Source organism: Anastrepha ludens, chromosome 4, assembly GCF_028408465.1.
Source record: "Anastrepha ludens isolate Willacy chromosome 4, idAnaLude1.1, whole genome shotgun sequence".
NCBI classification, from domain to species: domain Eukaryota; kingdom Metazoa; phylum Arthropoda; class Insecta; order Diptera; family Tephritidae; genus Anastrepha; species Anastrepha ludens.
In genome coordinates, this window is record NC_071500.1 from 41825424 (window position 1) to 41845859 (window position 20436).

The following is a 20436-nucleotide window of genomic DNA, read 5'->3' on the forward strand; positions in this document are numbered from 1 at the left end:
ACATTTCTAGGGTTTTTGCACCATTGAATCCATTTTGAACGCAAAAGTTTAATATTATACAAATTCGTTGCTGCAAATTCAAATCCATTTTTCAAACTGTAAAAAATCGATAACACGCGCAGAGGTAGATTTACTCAGGATGACGTAATTTTTACAAATGTCCAGCAATGGCAGTAAAATTTTGGTAGGAATGCTAATAAGATATGTGGCGTCCAAACTGAGATCATCAACCTTTATGTAAAGAAAATTATAATACCCTTCAGCACAAGTGTGCGGGTATAAAAATCGATTGTCATTTAACTACGGAACTCGTTTATTGCAACATGCATGCAATGAATGCATTGCCAGATGAACCTAAATCAGTTCTCTTACGTCACACATACAACTAAAAAAAAACAGGTAACAAGGTTTCGATTGGATTCTGGCAAGATGGATAACAAAAATATGTGTATTGGCGATTTTAAAGCTTGCGACAGATTTTTTTTAGATGGTCAAAGTGTTCATGTTGTTGCACATTCCTTTGGCAAATCAGCATAGAAAACTAAGTGATCCTTACATTTTAGGTATGTGTATGAGTTCAGCGGCCGCCGTAACCGAATAGGTTGTCGCAAGAGTACAATTCGCAAGGGCACTGGCCCGAAACGCCGGCAGGAAACACCAATTGGAAGAAAAAGTTCCTTCTAATAGCGGCCGTCTTCAGCAGACAATGGCAAGCCACCGAATGTATGTACTTCTAGCTTTAAAAAGGTCCTCAAAAACCATTTGCCGTCGAAGGCGGCGTTTAACTGCAGGCCCTTACATTTGAGGAAAACATTAAGCTCTACAAATAGGAGCTCAGCCCAACACCCAAACAAGGTGTAAGCGCCAATTATACATAAAGTACATATGTGTTCATATTCAGGAGTTCTATGAAAAAAAAAAATAACGGGGGACATTTTAACTCTCTAATTCCTCAATAGATGTGCAATTTTAGTCTCATTTGCGAGGAAAGCCCAAAAATACTCGTAACCGAGAGATATAGCAGGTTGAAATGTACCTCAAAAATAATTGTCATAAAATTCTACTATAACTCCCTTAGACCCTTCTGTAAAATGACGTTATTGCTGAATATAAGTAATTAAGTTTTAAATTTCTAATGTACTGAATTTAATAACACTTTTATTACTTGTGGAAATATCACAGATCTTCATCTTCTTCTTGATTAGCGCGAGTTTGATAAAATGCGCCAATCGTTTCTTTCTCGTGCCACCTGATCTTTCCAACGCAGAGTAGGTCTTCATTCTTCCTTTGCTACTATTTGCTGGTACCGTATCGAATTCTTTCAGAGCCAGAGTGTTTGTATCCATTTGGAAATGACTCAGCCAATGAAGCCGCTGAATCTTTATTTGCTGCGCTATGCCCATGTCGCCGTAAAGTTCATACAGCTCATCGTTCCATCATCTGCGATATTCGCCGTTGCCAACGTGCAAAGGTTCAAAAATTTTTCCACAGAATCTTTCTCTCAAACATTCCATGGGACGCCTCATCAGATGCTGTCATCATCCACGCTACTGCGCCATACTTTAGGACGGGTATGCTGAGATCCTTATAAAGTGCTAGTTTTGTTCGTCGAGAGAGGATTTTACTACTCAATTGCCTACTTAGCCCAAAGTAGCTCTTGTTGGCAAGGGAGATTCCCCTTTGGATTTCAAGGCTGACATTGCTATGTTGTTGTTGTTATAGCAGCATAACATTGCCCGTGCATGTACGAGGAATACTGCTGAAGTAACAGTCCTTGGCCGAATATAAATTCGGGTCGTTCCGGTTACGTAGAACCGACTGTCGTGGGAAGCTATCGTTGTTAATGCTGGTTCCTAGATAACCGAAGTCTCTCACAACCTTAAAATCATAACTGTCAACAGTGGCGTGGGTGCCGATACGTGACGGGTCTCAAACCCAGCGCACATTAGCTCGCTCTTGAACGGATGTTCAGAAGATACTTGGGCGAAGCCCAGAAGTTGCGAGTCGCTTGGACCATATGCAGAATAATCGTCCTGGCCACTCCCAAAATATTTATACATCAAAGACAAGTCAAATTTTTTAAAGGTTATAGGACCAAACGAACAATGTTTTGTAGCTTAAAATGTTGCTTATTTACAGCATGACTATATCCAGTTCAGTGCGGTTCAGGATCCTAAAAAGGTTGTTGATATCTAAGCCAGACAGTTGTTCGAGACACTCGAGCAGCGGTTTGCCCGGGGTTAACATTCTGTCCTTTCAAAAGCCAGTTATGACTGCCGTTAGTCTCTAGACGTCCTGCCGTTTCATGCTTATCAATATTGACGATTGCTTAAGGTTGTAGGTGGGCCATAACGTTCTGCTAATTTTGCATATCGCCTGGTCCCTAATCTACAATCCACGATTCGGAGGTATTTTAGGGAAACTGGATTTTTGACTACACCTACAACTTCTTCTACCCAAATGGTAAATAAGATTACCATAAATATTGCAGGAGAGCTTTTTAATTTCATTTCCATGATATAATAAAGTGATCCAATGTTTTTGGTTTTGTTCTTTTTTATTTTCGCATGATTATTATTATATTATATTACTAATCAGTAACGGCTAAAACATTTATATAAGAACACCTTTCTTAGCAGTTCGTAAAACCTATGCGTTATTCTACAGGGCTTTGTATTGCTCCAATAGTTTAAGTTTATTATGTTTACTAAAGGTAAAATTAATATTCGCATCTTATTTTGCTGTTGCACCTTTCTCCTTAGTCTCACTTGATACTGCAGCGGTTTTGGTGCTCGACCCCACCTTGCGTTGTGGTTTTGGTTTGCCTGGTGTTGCTTGGGTCTTAGTTGCAACTTTTACTACTTCTTTAACTTCTTTGACCTCAGCCGCAACTGGTGCTGGTGCCGGTGCTGGAGGTGCAGCAGCGGGTTCCTCTTTCTTGCCATTTACCTCCTTGGCCTTGGGTTTTTCACTATAATTCCGTTTACAATTATATAATTTATTTAGAGTAGACATATTTTATACTAACCTTTCAATATCAATATTGAGCACCGATTCGTCTTCTTCTTCGTCATCTCGATCTTCTGGCCCAACTTCGCGTAATAAATCACCCAAGTCCTTATCGACATCCTCCCAAAGCTTATCCTCAGCACCTTCTTCACCTTCTTCGCCACCACTCTCGTGACCATTTTCTTCGGTAGCATTTTTATCCTCCTCCTCCTCTTCACCAAGTTCCTTTTCTTTCTTGATGGAGTCTTTAGCAACATTATCACTCTCTTTTTCTTCCTTTGCCTTTTCTTTTTTCGCTGCTTTCTCTTCTTCTTCCTTACTACGCAAGAACGCTTTGAGATGGGAGCGTAGTAGGCAATGCTTCTTGGCATATGCTTCTACAGAGTCACTTGCAACTGAGTAATGATTGCACAGTTCACAAAAGTATGCATCAACTTTCTTTATGAACGATGCGCCCACGGGTTGACGTTCTTTGCTGTTCTCCTCGCCATCTGTACCACCTTCTGCCTCGTTCAGTAGAGCGTCCACATCCATATCATCTATTTCGTCAATTTCACCTACCGAATCGACAGTTAAGAATTTGTTCAGATCAATTTCGCGAGTATCCTCATCGCTGTTGTCGCTATCCGAATCACGTTTGCGTGACTTGCGCTGCAATTTGAGATCAGATGGTAGAGTAATAATAAATTACTGTATACAAGAATATTTGAAGGAATTGCGTTATTGCAGTTAAAGCCAAAAACACTTTGACAAAAAAATGCGAGAACTGAATTATTCCATATGCTTGAGGGTTTTTTTTGTTATCTAATGGACCTTAATAAGTTGAGTGCGACTCCGGTTTCTGGCGACTGGCGTTGATCTTTCGCCGTGGCCGGCTGCGGACTCTGGACGCTTTTCGTGGAACCGACAGTATTCAAGTTAAACGATAAATGTAATCTGAATGAATGTAGTCAAGTTTTTATGAGCTTTATTGAAGCATTCTAAGAAAAAGTATGGCTGGGATTTTCACATCTACATTTATATAATAGTTTTTGTTAAATTTTTGGCTTTCTTAGAGCCAAATAATTTTGAATTTTCATCATATCAACCAAAACAGTATTTCCGAACTTTATGGACGTCTAATTCCTTTTTCTGTAATTTATGAACCATTTTTCTTTCCAAAAGTGGAAATTGCTCATGTACTCGCTGGGTTAGTAAATTTACGAATTGTCTCCGGAATCCCGTAACAGATATTTTTTGTCCGAAAGAGGATAATAATAATGCATTATCGCATACTTAAAAAGTGGCCACTTTCTGCCGGCCGAGTGAAAAGCTCAGAAATATCAGTAAGAATACCGCGTTCAACGTGTTAAAATTTCTTTAGCAATTATTTAAGCAAACTTCAACACCGGTAATAATTCACTAACAATAACGTGGTATAGTAATCAAAAAGAGGCTCACCTTTAAGTGCTCCAACGAGCAGCGATGCGTTTCATAGAGCATTGGGCTCTTGAATGCCAAATGACATGTGGAACAGTATGGCATTAAGAACTTTTTCATAGTCTTATGGTGCTCCGACAATTGATGTTTAGCCTTAGGTTGGCGATAATGCAGACGGCATAGGTGACAAAACTTAGATTCGTATTCCTCCTTCGAGTTTTCTTCGATTTCACGTTGTGCAGCTCGCTGGCGAGCACGCAGACGTAGCAAATGTGCCTTTTGTCGGAGCGAAATTTGTCGAATTGCATTCCTATGAGTACGACAGTACAAATGTTGTTGGTAATCCTATAAAAATGCAAATACTTTTAGAAATTTTCAAAATATAGTAAAAATATTTAAATAAGAACTCGCATGCTTTCAGGTATGAAACATTTTAATACTAGGGTACAGATGTGTATAATATATTCAAGCTGAGAAGCTGGAACTGTGTGGTGGCAGTTGGTTATATGTTACAGGAACTACCCATATTTGTATCCGGCCAAGGACTGTGGAAAATTCAAAACAAAGTACGGCCCGTGGATAACCAAATATATGTAATTTGTTTCCCCAGATATTTTGAATTGTTTTTTTCAGCCGAACGACATCGTTAATTTTTTTCCTAGTCGTTTTTGTAGGACAAAAATCTCTATAACTCGTAATCTAAGAAATATTAAAAAAAAAAAAAATCTATATTATATACAGTGCACTCGCGGTAACTCGAATAGCCGCTAAGTCGAACGACGTGCTAACTCGAACACATTTTTTTCCCTATTGACTAGTTTGTAACTCGAACAATTTTAAAGCGCTATAACTCGAACAAAAAAACAAATTTATTTGTACACACATTCTTTTCAAACATGTACATTTTGTACATACATACATATGTAATAGTATCTATATATATAAAAAGAAGTTACATTTCCTTGGTAATCTTATAACTCAAGAACGGGCTCACCTATCCAAACCAAATTTTTAGGCTTTGTTTGGACTATTCAGTAGATGGTTTGTGTTTTAAAATTTTAAGAATCGGATACCAGAGTCTCGAGAAATAGGCCAAAACGTGAACCCGGGTAACCCTAGGATGTGTTTGTACAATATGGGTAGCAAATGGAAGCTGTTGATGATTCTATAGTATAGAGTATTTTTGATGCCGCTCCGTGACTAGGGTCTCGAGATATCGCCCAAAATGTGGACCCCGATAACTTAAAGATGTGTTCGTACAATATGGGTAGCAAATGGAAGCTGCTGATGATTCTATAGTATAGAGTATTTTTGATGCCGCTCCGTGGCTAGGGTCTCGAGATATCGCCCAAAATGTGGACCCCGATAACTTAAGGATGTGTTCGTACAATATGGGTAGCAAATGGAAGCTGTTGATGATTTCTATAGTATAGAGTATTTTTCATACCGTTCCGTGACTAGGGTCTCGAGATATAATCCAAAACGTGGACCCGGGTAACCCTAGGATGTGTTTGTACAATATGGGTAGCAAATGGAAGCTGCTGATGATTCTATAATATAGAGTATTTTTAATGCCCCTCCGTAACTAGGGTCTCGAGATATCGCCCAAAATGTGGACCCCGATAACTTAAGGATGTGTTCGTACAATATGGGTAGCAAATGGGAGCTGTTGATGATTTCTATAGTATAGAGTATTTTTCATACCGTTCCGTGACTAGGGTCTCGAGATATAATCCAAAACGTGGACCCGGGTAACCCTAGGATGTGTTTGTACAATATGGGTAGCAAATGGAAGCTGCTGATGATTCTATAGTATAGAGTATTTTTGATGCCGCTCCGTGACTAGGGTCTCGAGATATCGCCCAAAATGTGGACCCCGATAACTTAAGGATGTGTTCGTACAATATGGGTAGCAAATGGGAGCTGTTGATGATTTCTATAGTATAGAGTATTTTTCATACCGTTCCGTGACTAGGGTCTCGAGATATAATCCAAAACGTGGACCCGGGTAACCCTAGGATGTGTTTGTACAATATGGGTAGCAAATGGAAGCTGCTGATGATTCTATAGTATAGAGTATTTTTAATGCCCCTCCGTAACTAGGGTCTCGAGATATAGACCAAAACGTGGACCTGGATAACCCTAGGATGTGTTTGAACCACATGAGTATCCATTTCGGCAAAAATGTAAAGCACTTATGGATTTAATTGTGAAATTATATGTATTTGGGGAGGTGCGTTGCCATATGTACTCCATCCAATGGCAGAAAAGGGGATTGCCGCACGCACATATACTAATTTGGCTGGTACATAAAATAACTCCGGATCAAATCGATAGCCTTATATCAGCTGAAATTCCTAACCACACTGCTGATCCTGGGTTATTTCAAGTTGTCGTTATATATTACATTTACTTGGTAATCTTATAACTCAAGAACCGCCGAACTGATTGACACAAAAATTTTAGAGTTCTTTTCTATCTTTGAGGAGGTAGTTTGTGTGAAGTTATTATATATATTACATTTACTTGGTAATCTTATAACTCAAGAACCGCCGAACTGATTGACACAAAAATTTTAGAGTTCTTTTCTATCTTTGAGGAGGTAGTTTGTGTGAAGTTTGATTGAAATCGGTGAAGCCGTTCCTGAGTTATGATATTTTATGTGAGTAATGGTTTCTTCTCATACGAAATGCCTGTATGGGAAAAACAATAACAAATACACAGCCGCTTATGAGCGTTTCTGTTGTACTGTTGTGGTTGTAAGTGTATTATGTTAATATTAATTTTGGGCGAAAATATAATAAAAACTGGAGCATTCAAGGAACTGGAAAAACATTTTTAACTTAATTTATTTTAGCATAATTTATTTAGCGTAAAAAATTGAAATGGAAATTAAAGAATCAAAGTTTAATTACAAGTTTTTATCGGCTCTTTCACCTTACCTGTATATAGGTGACCACCACAATCAAATTTTAAAAAAGTACAGAAAAGGCTATTGTGACATCTTTAGAAAGTATGTTGAATGAAAAAAATCAACTAATTCAACTGTTTAAACATTTTACGAGTTCTATAAAGAAAACTTAATATGAAAAATTTCTTGCGATATAAAAAAAACATTTTGTGTATGGTGGTGCGAAGCCCACTGGGTGATGCTAGTATGTATATAAATTATATGTATACTAGTGTATTGTCCATATGAATATTTCGACGTTAATATCCCGTTAGTTTTCTGGGAACAACATCTTGCATTGACCAAATTGCAAGCTTCTGAGTTTCCTAAAATGAAAGCCGCTTTATACAAATGGTTTCTGTGCCAAAGAAAAAAGGATTACCCAATAAGTGGACTCATCTTGAAAGAACATAACATGAAAAACATAATTTACAGGTCGAATTTACGCTTTATGATGTTAACAAATGGAATGATGGTGCCGAATTTACCGACACAGAAGTAATAATTGAAACTAGTGATTCTGAGTCTGAGTTTAACAACACAACTGAGACATGTGAGCGGATATCATCTGAGGAGGCAGTTAGCTCTATCAATAAGGTAATTCAGTGGGCCACAACTGAACAAGTAAGCCCCGCAAAGGTTAACACTCTTCAATTGCTGCGTGAAAAAGTCATATTCAACATTGCTGCAGGCAAGAAAAGACAAACACACATTACAACTTTCTTTTCGGCCTAACTTTTCTGTTAAAGCTGACTTTTTTTGTGTAACTGACACAAAGACTGCCAAATATTTGATGAAAAATATTGAAACGAATTAATTATTTTAAACATATTCATGTTCATATCCATATGTAAATAAATAAATAAATTTAATTGAAAAAAATCGATATCGATGACTGTTTTTTTAACATAGCACACTCAATTGATAAGTCGAACAAATTCGATAAATCGAACAGCGCCTGTTTTAATTAGTTCGAGTTATCGCGAGTGCACTGTATTTCAATTACATAAATTGTTGATGTTGTAGCAGCATGACCAATCCACACACATGTTGTGTGAATGCTGCTGAAGTGACAGTACTTGGCCGGATATAAATCCGTCGCTTTTGTTACGCAGAACCGACTGTCGTGGGAACCAATTAAGTTCCTCATTAACGCTGGCGGAACGAAACACGCGTATGGAGGTTGTCCATATGGGGAGTTTTGCCCAAGAAAAAAAAAAATCGGCATTCAGGCCGGAAAATAGAGATGACGAAAACTTTTATGGAAAGATCAAGTTTGAAAAAGAAACAAAACGCAGAAATGAGTGCAGTACCATTAAATCTGTCCCCTATGGTTGGCTTAGTATATCCAAAATACAAGATGGGTACTCATGCCAGTTCAGAGGCATTAATCACCAAGAGTTTTCACAAGAATCGTACGTGATTTTGCCAATTTTCGCTTATTCGGACATAGAAAAATCTTCCCATAAATAAAAAAATTTTATGAAAGATGTAAATAAGAAATTAAAGTAATTTTCACATATTTTTGAAATGTAAAAATCTTTCATCTTAAAAAATTGTAACCGAATTCTGTTTTCCAAGTTGTAACATTCTTTGAAATAGACATGTACATACTTAACATATACATTCATGCTCGTATATACAAGCAATGCATACAATACAGAAATAAATAAAAAAGGGTATAACTTACTAGGTAAGTGAAACAGCTCATGTGACAGTGAATGCACTTCAGATTGACGCGCGAACCAGAGTTCCGGGGTTTGTAATCATCTCGTCGCGAGCTATGCACCTTCTTATCCTTTTTCTCAGATTCATCATCGCTGTGGTCGTCCTTCTTACGCTTATCTTTGCCTTCTTTACCCTTATCCTTGTCCTTCTTCGAAGACGATGAACTCTTCTTGGACTTATCCTTTTTGCGATCTTCATCATCCTTCTCTTTTTTCTTACCTTCTTTCTTTACATCTTTTTCACCACTATCCTTCTCTTTATCAGCATTCGCATCACCTGCTGCACCACCTTCAACTTCGCCATCACCACCTTCTTCATCTTCATCATCCTTGTGATCATCAGTTTCTGCTGATGAATCCTCACCCTTTTTACTCTTTTTTGCCGACTTAGATTCCTCTTTGATATCGTCTCCTTCATTATCTTCATCATCGTCATCACCATCATCATCCTCACCTTTTTCGGCTTCATCACCCTTTTCAGAAGACTTGGCCCGTTTACTACTGCTACGTTTTGACGATTTCTTCTTAGTATCGGAGTCACTCTTGCTACCATCCTTATCACTGTCGTTGTCTTTGTCATTATCCTCTTCGTCATCTGATGAATCGTCCTTCTTGGTTCGTGAACGGCGTGGACTCTTCGAACGACGCATTATCCTGCGGCGACGTAATGAGCTATTTTTTGTAGCGCAAACGCAAAAGTGGTACATTAATTGATGAGCAAAGTTAAGTTGTACTTTCTGATGCTAAAAGTTTGTTTTACAAAATGCTTCGAGTGGAAAATCAATCAGCTGCTATTGGATAGGTTGCATATATGCATCAAACACACACGACTCTCGATTTTTAAGCTATTGCACATCATTGCCGCTTTGGTTATTCAGAAATGAGTCAAAGAGCAATGAATTCAGCAGTTTAAGATAAAAATACAAATAAACCCCGGGCTGTAATAAGTGTTTCAAAATGAGTGTTTTCAGCTCTGAACTGTTACAACGTCTGTTGCAACATTGAAGAGTTCCTTATAATTTATGCGTTGGAAACGTAGGTATGCATTGCAAATTATTTGCAGTGTTTGTTTGAAAAGTATGAATTCTAAATAGAATAAGTTTACAACCAAACCCAAACCACATACGCTGATTTTATCCTGCGTACTTCGATTTTATATTTTTGTCTTTCATACAGTTCCATAGTTGGTTCAATAAATATTAAGTCCTTTTACTCAGCCTCAAGACATTTTAATATAACTCAACTCACAACAACTTAACTCGAGTCAACTCAAATGCAATTATGCAGTTTGTTCTGTTTTTCTAATTACCTTGTAAGGCGCTGTATTTTTATTACACGCGCACGATCTTTTTGTTGTGCATACAACAGCTTTCGGCGCATAATGCGTAAATCGTTTGATTCATTCCGGTTGTTGCGAATGATGCGCACACCGCCCCTTAGCATAGTGGTGCGCATACCCCCACGATATGATGAAATATTACCACGAGCTCTTGAAACGTAACCGGAGCGTATGGGACGCTTTTGTATGCCCATCGGTGAAGAACGGTGACGGCTGGTATTTGCGGCAGAGTCATCTCTATCGTTACGTGAATTCGTACCGCGATACGAATTGCTAGATGTATTGGCGCCACCGGTACTACGGTAGGTCGATGTTGTTACTGACGAGACCATTGGTGGAGGAGGGGGCGGTGGCGTGCGATTACCACGTCCTGTTGATGAGTTACGCCGATAGTCCTGTTGACGATGATGAGGATGATTTTGTTTTATGTATTCTTAGAGAATTTACTATACACGTTTTTGAGCACTTAGATTCTGTCAATTATGTATTTAAATTTTTGTGTGGTTTTAACATGAGTTTTAATTTTATATTGTTTAGGAATTGGGTAAAAAGGGGAGGTATCACTGCGGCATTGGCAAATCTCCTAAAAAGCTCTTCGAGACTATAAGATACACATAATCGATATGGAAATCGTGGATATCATCTTCAGAAAGTATTGTTCTATTAAATTTTTGTAATATATGAATGCTTATGGGGAGCATCGGAGGAGTTGATTTACCTCTGTAGTTGATAACAGCTCAAAATAAATATTTATATTATTTTATTTAACTTTCGTTAGTCATATTTTAAATGCGTCGTACATATATCTCGAACCCAATTAAATTCAATAAATCGACGATAACATTGGCGTCGTTGCTCTATAATCAATACTTGCGATCAAGAGCCTTAGTATCTTTGGTCGAAATCGCCCAACTCTGCCACACAGCAATTGCAGAGTTTCTCTCTTTGAACGCACTCTGTTCGCTTTGGTGGCAAAGTTATAGAATTTTCTCAGTCAATTGTGGCTAATGGCTTATATTTTGGTTTCACGCCTTTCGAAATTCGACCTTTCTAAATAAATTTCTATTCGTGCATAAATATACATAAAATTTCATGTTAATAGGCAAGATAAATCAACTACAAGGGAATATTATTAACTCCCTGTTAAAATAATTTCTTAAATTATTCCTGTATTGCTTAGCATTTTACTTACATCTTGTCGTGAGCGCTTCCTATCATCAGTGCGTTCGCGCGAAGTATCCTATAAAATGTGATTCTTATTAAAACTTTTAGAGATTCGGAATAATGGAATACTCCAACTAATGCTCCATTTTAAACGAGTTCATGAATAAATGTATACGTATTGGCTAGAATTTAGTATAGTGCCGATCGCTTTGGAAAAAACGGTAAAAAGGGGGTGATAGAGGGGTGTATCCTCATCTTAAAACTGAAAACAGAACCTGCCGGAGGCTTATAGTTTTTAAGTAATTTAATGTTAAAGTTCTATAATTTAGCGAAAAGTTGGTGTTGCCATACACCTGAAATGAAAACGAAGTTCGCACGCAGGGATGTTCAGTGGAAGGTTCATTGTAAAACTGCAGTATTTTTTGCTGTAATTTAAAGTTGAGAAATGAATTTGAAAATAAAAACATACAACTCATTTAAACTTAAAAACAATGAAATTAAGCGTATCACAAAAAATAATAAAGTAATTAAATTGATTAACACAGTATTTTTGCGTAGAACTCCTTTTCGCGTGGGCGGCCTTCGGCCGCGCTTCAAAAAAATAACCCTCATCAGTCCAACTCCGGCTACGCAATCCACAGTATTTTTGCGTAGAACTCCTTTTCGCGTGGGCGGCCTTCGGCCGCGCTTCAAAAAAATAACCCTCATCAGTCCAACTCCGGCTACGCAATCCACAGTATTTTTGCGTAGAACTCCCTTTCGCGTGGGCGGCTTTCGGCCGCGCTTCAAAAAAAATAACCCTCATCAGTCCAACTCCGGCTACGCAATCCACAGTATTTTTGCGTAGAACTCCTTTTTGCGTGGGCGGCCTTCGGCCGCGCTTCAAAAAAATAACCCTCATCAGTCCAACTCCGGCTACGCAATCCACAGTATTTTTGCGTAAAACTCCTTTCTGTGTTAAAACCATTGAACCCAAAATTAAAACGTCATATGCGTGTATGTAATAAGGAGGCACAATAACCCCGACCCCCATGATTAAGACTAAACTTAAGAACTTATTTTTTTGTTTTCATTTGCAGGCATCCGGCAACACCATACTGTTGGCATTCCAATCTTCTTCTTATTCGCGCTTAAAATTGGAATGTGATTGCATAGGCAAATGTATTTGCATTTAATTTTAATAGATATAATTAAAATATTAGCATAAAAATCGGTAAAAACACGCGTGTGAGTGTATATTTGGTGATTTATAGTGAAATGTTAAAAAATATAGAGTGTAATGTGGCAAATTATACTGATGTTCCCAAGGGCATTTTGAATGTAAATAATTAAAAAATTATTATTTCCCGATTAATTTAAAGTTATAAAGAGTGTTCCTTAACACCTCACTAACATCTCCACCAAGTTTCATTAAAAAAAACATTATAGTTTGCCAGAAATTCCAAGATCGGCACTGTTCTAAACTCCAGCCTACGTATTTAATGGATATATAATAAATATTGACGCCGCCGCGGTAGAAGTTGCTAACTTCACCTCTTGGTTAAATTAACTCATTCCGTTTTTCCCATTTATAAATTAAAAGGAAGCGAATTTTTATTTTAAATCAAGAGTATAAACAGCTTATTTTGAAATTTTTAGTATGTAGTTGTTACTTAATATTTTCCCAGATCTGCTGTCCGATTTTGATTAGAGTTAGCATCTTATACTGCGACGGCGCCGTTATAGAGCATTGTTAGTATACTTACGCGATAATTTCTCTTATGCCCAGATTCATGACGACTTCCACCGGCAGAACTATTATTGAAGCGATCCCTGTTGCGATCATAATGCCCACCGCTGCCACTCGCTCCGGAATTATAGTTGTTATAACGTGAATTTCCTCCACTACTGTTGTAACTATGATTGTAGCCATCACGCCCACCAGACCTTCCGCTTGAATTTTGCATGCGTCCATAATTATTACTACGATAATTGTTGCCACCACGGCTGGAGCCCGAGCCTCGGGAATTATATCCACCACGTCCGCCACGCATTTTAAATGTAGCTGTAATTCAATTTTTATGTATGTATGTATACACAAATTCTATTCAAATATGGATACATATGTTGGTACAGTCTTCGTAGATAAGGTTCACCCTGTTAACCCCTAATTCGACCGAACCGGCTAGAACGCTTAAAAATCAATCGCACGAGGCGCTAACAAAGGCTTCTAGTATATCTTGCATAATACTTACACTAGAGCTGTCTTAAATCTTTTCTTTTATAAACTTCACTTGGCTTAACCTTTAAATTCAATTATTTTTATAATAGAAATCGTACTATTTCACTATTTATTCACACTTCTTTACGAGTTAAAAACTTTTCACACAATGGCGTCCGAAAATTTTAGCGAAGTAGAATGAAACATAGAGTGCAGCCAAGTCGTGTATATAACTTATCGATATGTAGGAAGAGGAAAAATTATAAAGTAGTGCCAAATTTACAAGCGCGCCCCCTATAAGTTGGGCATAAAACCTTGCTAGAATTTCACTCAGTGCTCATTCAGACGATAAATATTATTAAATTATTAGTATTTATATAATAATATTGATGGTGGGAATCATATAGAGTGATAATTTGATAAATGAATTGTCAAAATGTATATAAAAAACTATTTAAGCAAAGTTTATAAGCTTATGAAAAAATGTTTGGGAATGTATTTATACAGTCAGGGTTGTATCTTGCAGGCTGCCAGGTAGTCATACATAGGCCCTTATTATGAGCAACATTCGATCTTCGACTATAGTCGAAAGTGCTGATCGAACGAATTTTCATTTGGTATTATGGCGCTCATTCGTTGAAGAATAGGACTATTGTGAATTTCGATCGCTCGACGCATTTACAATAGATAATTTTTCTCAGCTGATACAGTAAATCAAAGTAAAAGAAAAACCGATTGTGTTGAAATTCTTTGCTAACAATAATTTTAAAAGTTAAAAAAAGTATTTTTTGTAAAAATGAGTACAACGGAGTTGTGGTTCGACGATTCATCGGTCGATGAAAGATTAGTGGGACTAGCTAGATGTAGAAAACAGCTGAGGGGCGCATCCAACCCCATTGAAATGGCTTCCACTGAGTAAGTTTAGTATTTTCAAAATGTGTTGACGTACTTAATATTACAGAAATTTCCTTACAGTTGTTTAAAGAACTTTAGATTATCTAAAGAGACGTTTATGAACCTACTGTCCAGTACAGAAAACCAGTTGCAGCAGTGCACCCGAGCCAAGAGCTCTTCACTATTCTCCAAAAACAGCAACACAAATTATTAATGTGCGTGGAGCTTTGCACAACATTTACTTGTTTTATAATGTTCAACTTCCGGATGAAGAGTTATCCGATGAGACCCTCAACGATGATGCTGAAGATATTGAATTGGAGCCAAATAACGGAGAAGCAGTAAACATAAGAAATGAAATTCTTAGAATATTATAGAAAAATCTAAAAAGTATAATATTAAATAGAAACCTTTACGCCACAGTTTCTGTTTTATTTTTGTTATAAATTTTCTTTACTCAATTATTTGTGATTCGAAAAAAATATGTATTTCAGTTCCTCTACGTATTTCAGCCCATACCTGCCAAGGGAAAATAAAAATGTATTTCTATAAACATCTCAAAAAAAAAAACCATTATTAATCCATTTTGCTGCCGTTCTAACTGGTGGTCCCAATCAATTCAGCTCCGTTGTAAACTCCTCCCATTTTCTTGCTGCTTGAACTTTTGTGCAAATTCCTTTTGCGAATTATGGATTCTCTTCCATTAATGCAACCTGCCTTTCTAATTGCTGTTTGATACTCACGACTTTCGACCTGCATAATATTAACAAAATTAGTATATATTTATTATTTGGTTACTATAAAACAATAAATAATCGCAAACAACTTACATTTTAACAAGTTTTCCCACAATACGCTACACAATCGAAAGCAAAATTGCATTCGACTATAAATTCCGTATACAACGAAAATTTCGACAGCGTTGCACCGCTCATAATACCAAATTGACATTCGATTTTCGATCTTCGACAACCAACGAATATCGAAGATCGAATGCAACTCATAATAGGGGCCATAAAAAGTAAACGATAACAATGGACGGCATAATAAAATGAATGAATTAAAAATTTTCTGTTCATGTACTCCAATATAGTCAACTACAAATAGCAGCAGGAAAGAAAAAACCGCAATAGCATGTACTATATTTTGTTCTTAATAGAATTCTCTAGACAACAACAAGTAAAAGATAAACAGTTTGACAATTTGTTTGACAAGCTCCTTCTTCTATTTGTCGTGCGTGCCTTGGTGTTGTTCCACAAATAGAGCAACCTACAGTTTAAATTCAACTCCGAATGGCAGGTTTCTCATAGCAGATATACACTCGGAGGTTTTTCTTTATTTGCAAAGCGGCGACTGCTATTAGAAAATATGTTTCCTTTCATTTGATGTTTCATGGGTGGCGATTCAATTTTTTAATAATGCATTCGCACTTTCGCTAATAGACCACCAACTTGCATACAATTTTTCGTTGGATTTTAACTGCTCATCGCATCTTGAAAATGAAATGACTTATAAACTTTCTACACTCAAAAAATATTTGACAAGTCTCAAGAAGGGCAAAACTTGAATGTGTAAATGTGCAGCAATTAATCCGCTGATTTCCCTTCCGTACAGCGCCATCTGTAATTTGTCTAATTCAACATAACTTATTGTGTAAAATACAGTGATGCCAGCCTTTCTTAATAAAATTTCCCACAAAAATGGGGGAAAATTATTTACCTGCCCAAGGCGTATTGAGTGCTGAAGGTGGCGTCTTCGCAACACTGTTCCTTTATTTTTCACGATTTTGACTAATCTGACGTCATCTCTCTTCGCAATACAAAACAAACAAAGAGAGGAGAAATTGTATGTTCGTGAAAATTCAGTGAACGGCTTGGTAGTGTCGTAATTTGAGAGATATAATTAATGAAACTAATGAAAACCAAGTGCCGTGTGTTAAATTGTGAAAGCACAAATTAATATAAAGCCTCTAAATGCAACTGTTTTCCGTTTGTGTATAATTTCTTGTGTGTGGCAGTTTTTATTGCTTTCGCCTACTCTTCCTCTTCACAGACAGGTAATTTCATTTGATTTTGTTTTTACATTCATGGAGTCTTACGATACAGCGAATTTGGAAGGCACAACCTTGTATTCTATCATCCTTGGGGGAAATGTGTATTTAAGAAGCTAGTGAAAATTCACACGTATTCAAACCAAATCGAACTATTAATAGTGTTGTCACTTTTTGAGTCTCAAAAATCAGCAATGTTTGGAGAAAGCTACGTTTTACCGTGCTGAAAATAGCAATAATACTGTAGTTGGTATTTAACAAAATCACAATACTTTATTCTGTAAAAAAAGTTTCCCTCTATACATTTAATATGGCCAAGTTATTTCACAAATACATTCCAAAAGTTGTACAAAAATACAAGCCAAAGGTCTCTTAGACTTCGTATTTTTTGATAAGCACCCTTGGTGTAAGTTTGACAGGTGTGATGGTGTTTTGCTTGAGCGTATTGGCGAGGTTACTAGACTAAATTAGAATTTTTATGGTAGCATTAAAAACAATTGAATACCGAAAAATGCAAAATAAAATCTTTGACTTGGAAAATTTACAATAACAAACAGTTTTAATATATTTTCTAGCTTTAACATTTTTTTTTATTCAGAAATATTTGAATTTTTATGGAATTTTTTAGATTTTGCGATACGATTTTCTATGAAGTTTAATCACCCATGTTACATAAAAAAGCGTTTTGGAATCAGGTAATCTCAGCTGTGGGCATTTTTTAATATCTAACTGAGAGTGTTTTCCCTTATGCATCTGTACAATGATTTCAGATAGAAATATTAAGTAATAAAATTTACTTTGAGATAAGCCAAGATATTCAAAAATATGGCTGAGTGGTTATGGTCGACGAAACATGCGTAAAAGCAGGCTTTAAACAGTTTCAGGGCGCTGAGTTTTATACTACAACGAAGAGAAGAGGGGTCCCAGGTGCTTTTAAGCTAAAAATATTGGACAAGCGCCTTAAAAAAGTTTGATTTGCCAATCCATCTGCCAGTGTGGTACGAAAAGCAAAACGTTGGACATTATGAATAAAGAAATTTATATGAAGGAATGTTTACAAAAACGTTTGCGGCCATTCATAAAACAACATAAAGGCTTCTGTTCTTATCCGATCTAACATTGTATCACGAGGTAAATAGTGTTCCATATGACCACAATCCACCAAAATGCACACAATTGCCACCAATTGGACAATATTGGGCAAACTGAAAAAATAAACAAAATAAATTTAAAATGAATTGACAGAGAGCAACAAATACCGCAACAAAAACTGATGTCCACAGCCATTTTTTTATAATGAACTTGTAAGCATTTTTTGTTTAACATAGATTCGACGTTTTCATCCGTTGAAGACGTTGATGGGTCACCAGATCGGGGCAAATCTTCCGTGACTTCTCGGCCCTCTGCAAAAGCCTTATAAAACTCGTAGACCCGTGCACCGTGTCTTTGGTAAAGCACACTCGCCATAGGCTTTCTGCAACATTTTCAACGATTCGGCACACGAAATCCCGTTCAAAGTACTAAATTTTAGACAAATTATTTGTTCGATATTTTTATCCATAGGGGAAATCGCAGAGCACACCTGCGTTTGACTGATATAATTAAATGCCAAAAACAAGCCAATTGACAGCTCATGCTCAAACTCTGCGACATTATAGAGGACAGTTGTACCAACATTCTAGCAAAAACATTTAGACATATGTGTAATGCGCGCTTTTTAAATGAAGAATTCCCGATATTTTTTTGATAGAATAAAGGAAAAAATAAAAGAAAAATTTGAGTTGATAGCTTTTTCGTGTCCATTCTTTAGGTAATAAAAAAATAAACAGTGATTTCGATCTGTCATTTCATTCTTTGATTGCGAGCCATTTAGTACCGGCGTATCCCTGTATTTTCTACAATGGAAAAAATCAAGTATCGTGCAGCGTCGTAGTATTTGGGAAGGTTTACAAGCAACGGAAATTTATGAACGAATGATGAAAGTGTATACGGACTTTTTGCCATTAATTAGTACAGTAGAAAGATGGGTTGCTGAATTTAAACGTGGTCGTACAAGCCTTGAACACGATCCATGTTAAGACGTCAAAAAAACAGCAACAACACTAGAAATCGTAGAAAAAATACAGAAAATGGTAACGGAAAGTCGTTAAGTGACTGAAAGAGTTTTTAGCAGGAGTCCTAGGTATCTCATTGGGCGGTGTAAGCAATATTTTGACTGAAGGGTGGGGTTTCATGTGTGTGCACAACGGATGCTGCATTTGCTAACAATGGAACACAAACACATTTGATGCGACTTTCTCAGCAAAATTTACAGCGTTTTCGAAAGGATAAAGTGGATTTTATGCGACGTTCATCACTACGGATGAGACTTGGACCTATCAGCATGATCCAAAAACCTAAAGAGTAGTGTGAACTTGGCTGTGAAATGAGTTCGTGTCCAGAAATCGGCCGACAAGGTCCAGAAATCGGCCGACAGTTTTTTGGGATGCGAAAGAAATTTTGTTAGTGGATTAGTTGCAAACAGATAAAACAATAAATCCCGAATATTATAGTAGGGGGAAATGGGGAGTTGTGAGACACAGGGAGTTGTGAGACATTGTTACCTTTCGGCATTATTCATTTGTTTACATTCGATTTTAAGTGTCAACAAGTGTTCTCAATGCGATCTCACTTTTCAGCTAGCATTGACCATATTTACACGCATTCGACGTGTCTCTCCAGTTACTGTGTTTTGGAATTTCTCGGTAAGTTTTTTTCATCATTTGTTTTGCGATACATTCGATTAGTTGTTGAAGCAAATTGCAAATGTTAATATATGTATACAAATTATTAATTGTCCTATTAGCTTTGAATTTACACATTCACCTGGGCATGAACGTTCGATGTGTTTATGACTACGCTGCCATTTATAAAAAAAAACGATTTGGGGAGTTGTAAGACAACAAATGTGGGGAGTGGTGAGACACCGTTTTTTCGACGTTTTAACGCATCTTTCATAAGTACCTCGCAATATTCATGCATTGTTTGTATATATATCATTTTTGCATCATCTGCAAAGGTGCAATGCCGAAAAAATTAAGCAGAAACAACTCCATTCATTGCAATGTATGCGATCGAGCTGTGCACCTAAAGTGTGCCAATTTACGAATTGGTTATTATACATGTTCTCACTGCGAATCATCAGATTAATGGCATTGCATTTTTTATACACTTTTTTTATAACAATTGTCTTTTCTTTTTTATTTTTCATCTTAATAAAGAACTAACAACTAAAATAAGTCATTTTTATTGATTTAAGCCATGGTGTCTCACTACTCCCCACATTTTTGTATTTTGTATTATATTTTATATTATTATATACAATTTTAATTTTAAGGAGGCCATACCAATCAGTCCAGTATTCATTGACTAAAGATTCCATCGTTGACATATGCAGAATATTAAGATTTTGAGTAATAGGGGTCCAAAAACAAAACCCGTCTCACAACTCCCCATTCTCCCTTAACCTTTTAGACCAACTAAAGGAAAGAATTCGTGAAAAAGACCCAGTTTGCAGAAGAAAAAAATGATTTTTCATCAGTACAATGCAGCGTGTCACAAAAGCTTTTTGACAAGGGCTAAAATTCCTGAATTAAAGTTCGAATTGTTGGAGCATCCACAGTATTCACCAAATTTGGCCCCTAT

At 36.8% G+C, this 20436-nt stretch overlaps 1 protein-coding gene across 3 annotated transcripts; it reads right to left on the minus strand.

The window, feature by feature from the left end:
• Positions 1-2523: 2523 nt before the first annotated feature.
• On the minus strand, positions 2524-14014 carry LOC128862096 (zinc finger CCCH domain-containing protein 13). Of its 3 annotated transcripts, none has more exons than XM_054100524.1 (8): positions 13843-14014; positions 13354-13652; positions 11637-11684; positions 10415-10839; positions 9069-9759; positions 4450-4773; positions 3029-3660; positions 2524-2971 (listed from the first exon to the last, which is right to left on the minus strand). In XM_054100524.1, the coding sequence occupies exons 2-8, from the start codon at positions 13639-13641 to the stop codon at positions 2734-2736; spliced, it is 2646 nt and encodes an 881-aa protein (XP_053956499.1). In that variant the 5' UTR covers positions 13642-13652; positions 13843-14014; the 3' UTR covers positions 2524-2733. The 3 variants fall into 3 exon arrangements, with proteins under 3 accessions (XP_053956499.1, XP_053956497.1, XP_053956498.1); XM_054100522.1 differs by having other exon boundaries at positions 9069-9777; XM_054100523.1 differs by having other exon boundaries at positions 9069-9777; positions 13354-13691.
• Between the last annotated feature and the right edge of the window lie 6422 nt (positions 14015-20436).

Coding starts and splice junctions, on each gene's coding strand:
- LOC128862096 (XM_054100522.1), bottom strand. CDS start 13,641: ATGCGTGGCGGACGTGGTGGATATAATTCCCGAGGCTCGGGCTCCAGC. Junction 11,685..13,353: donor GGCATAAGAGAAATTATCGC/GTAAGTATACTA, acceptor CACATTTTATAG/GATACTTCGCGCGAACGCAC. Junction 2,972..3,028: donor CTCAATATTGATATTGAAAG/GTTAGTATAAAA, acceptor ACGGAATTATAG/TGAAAAACCCAAGGCCAAGG.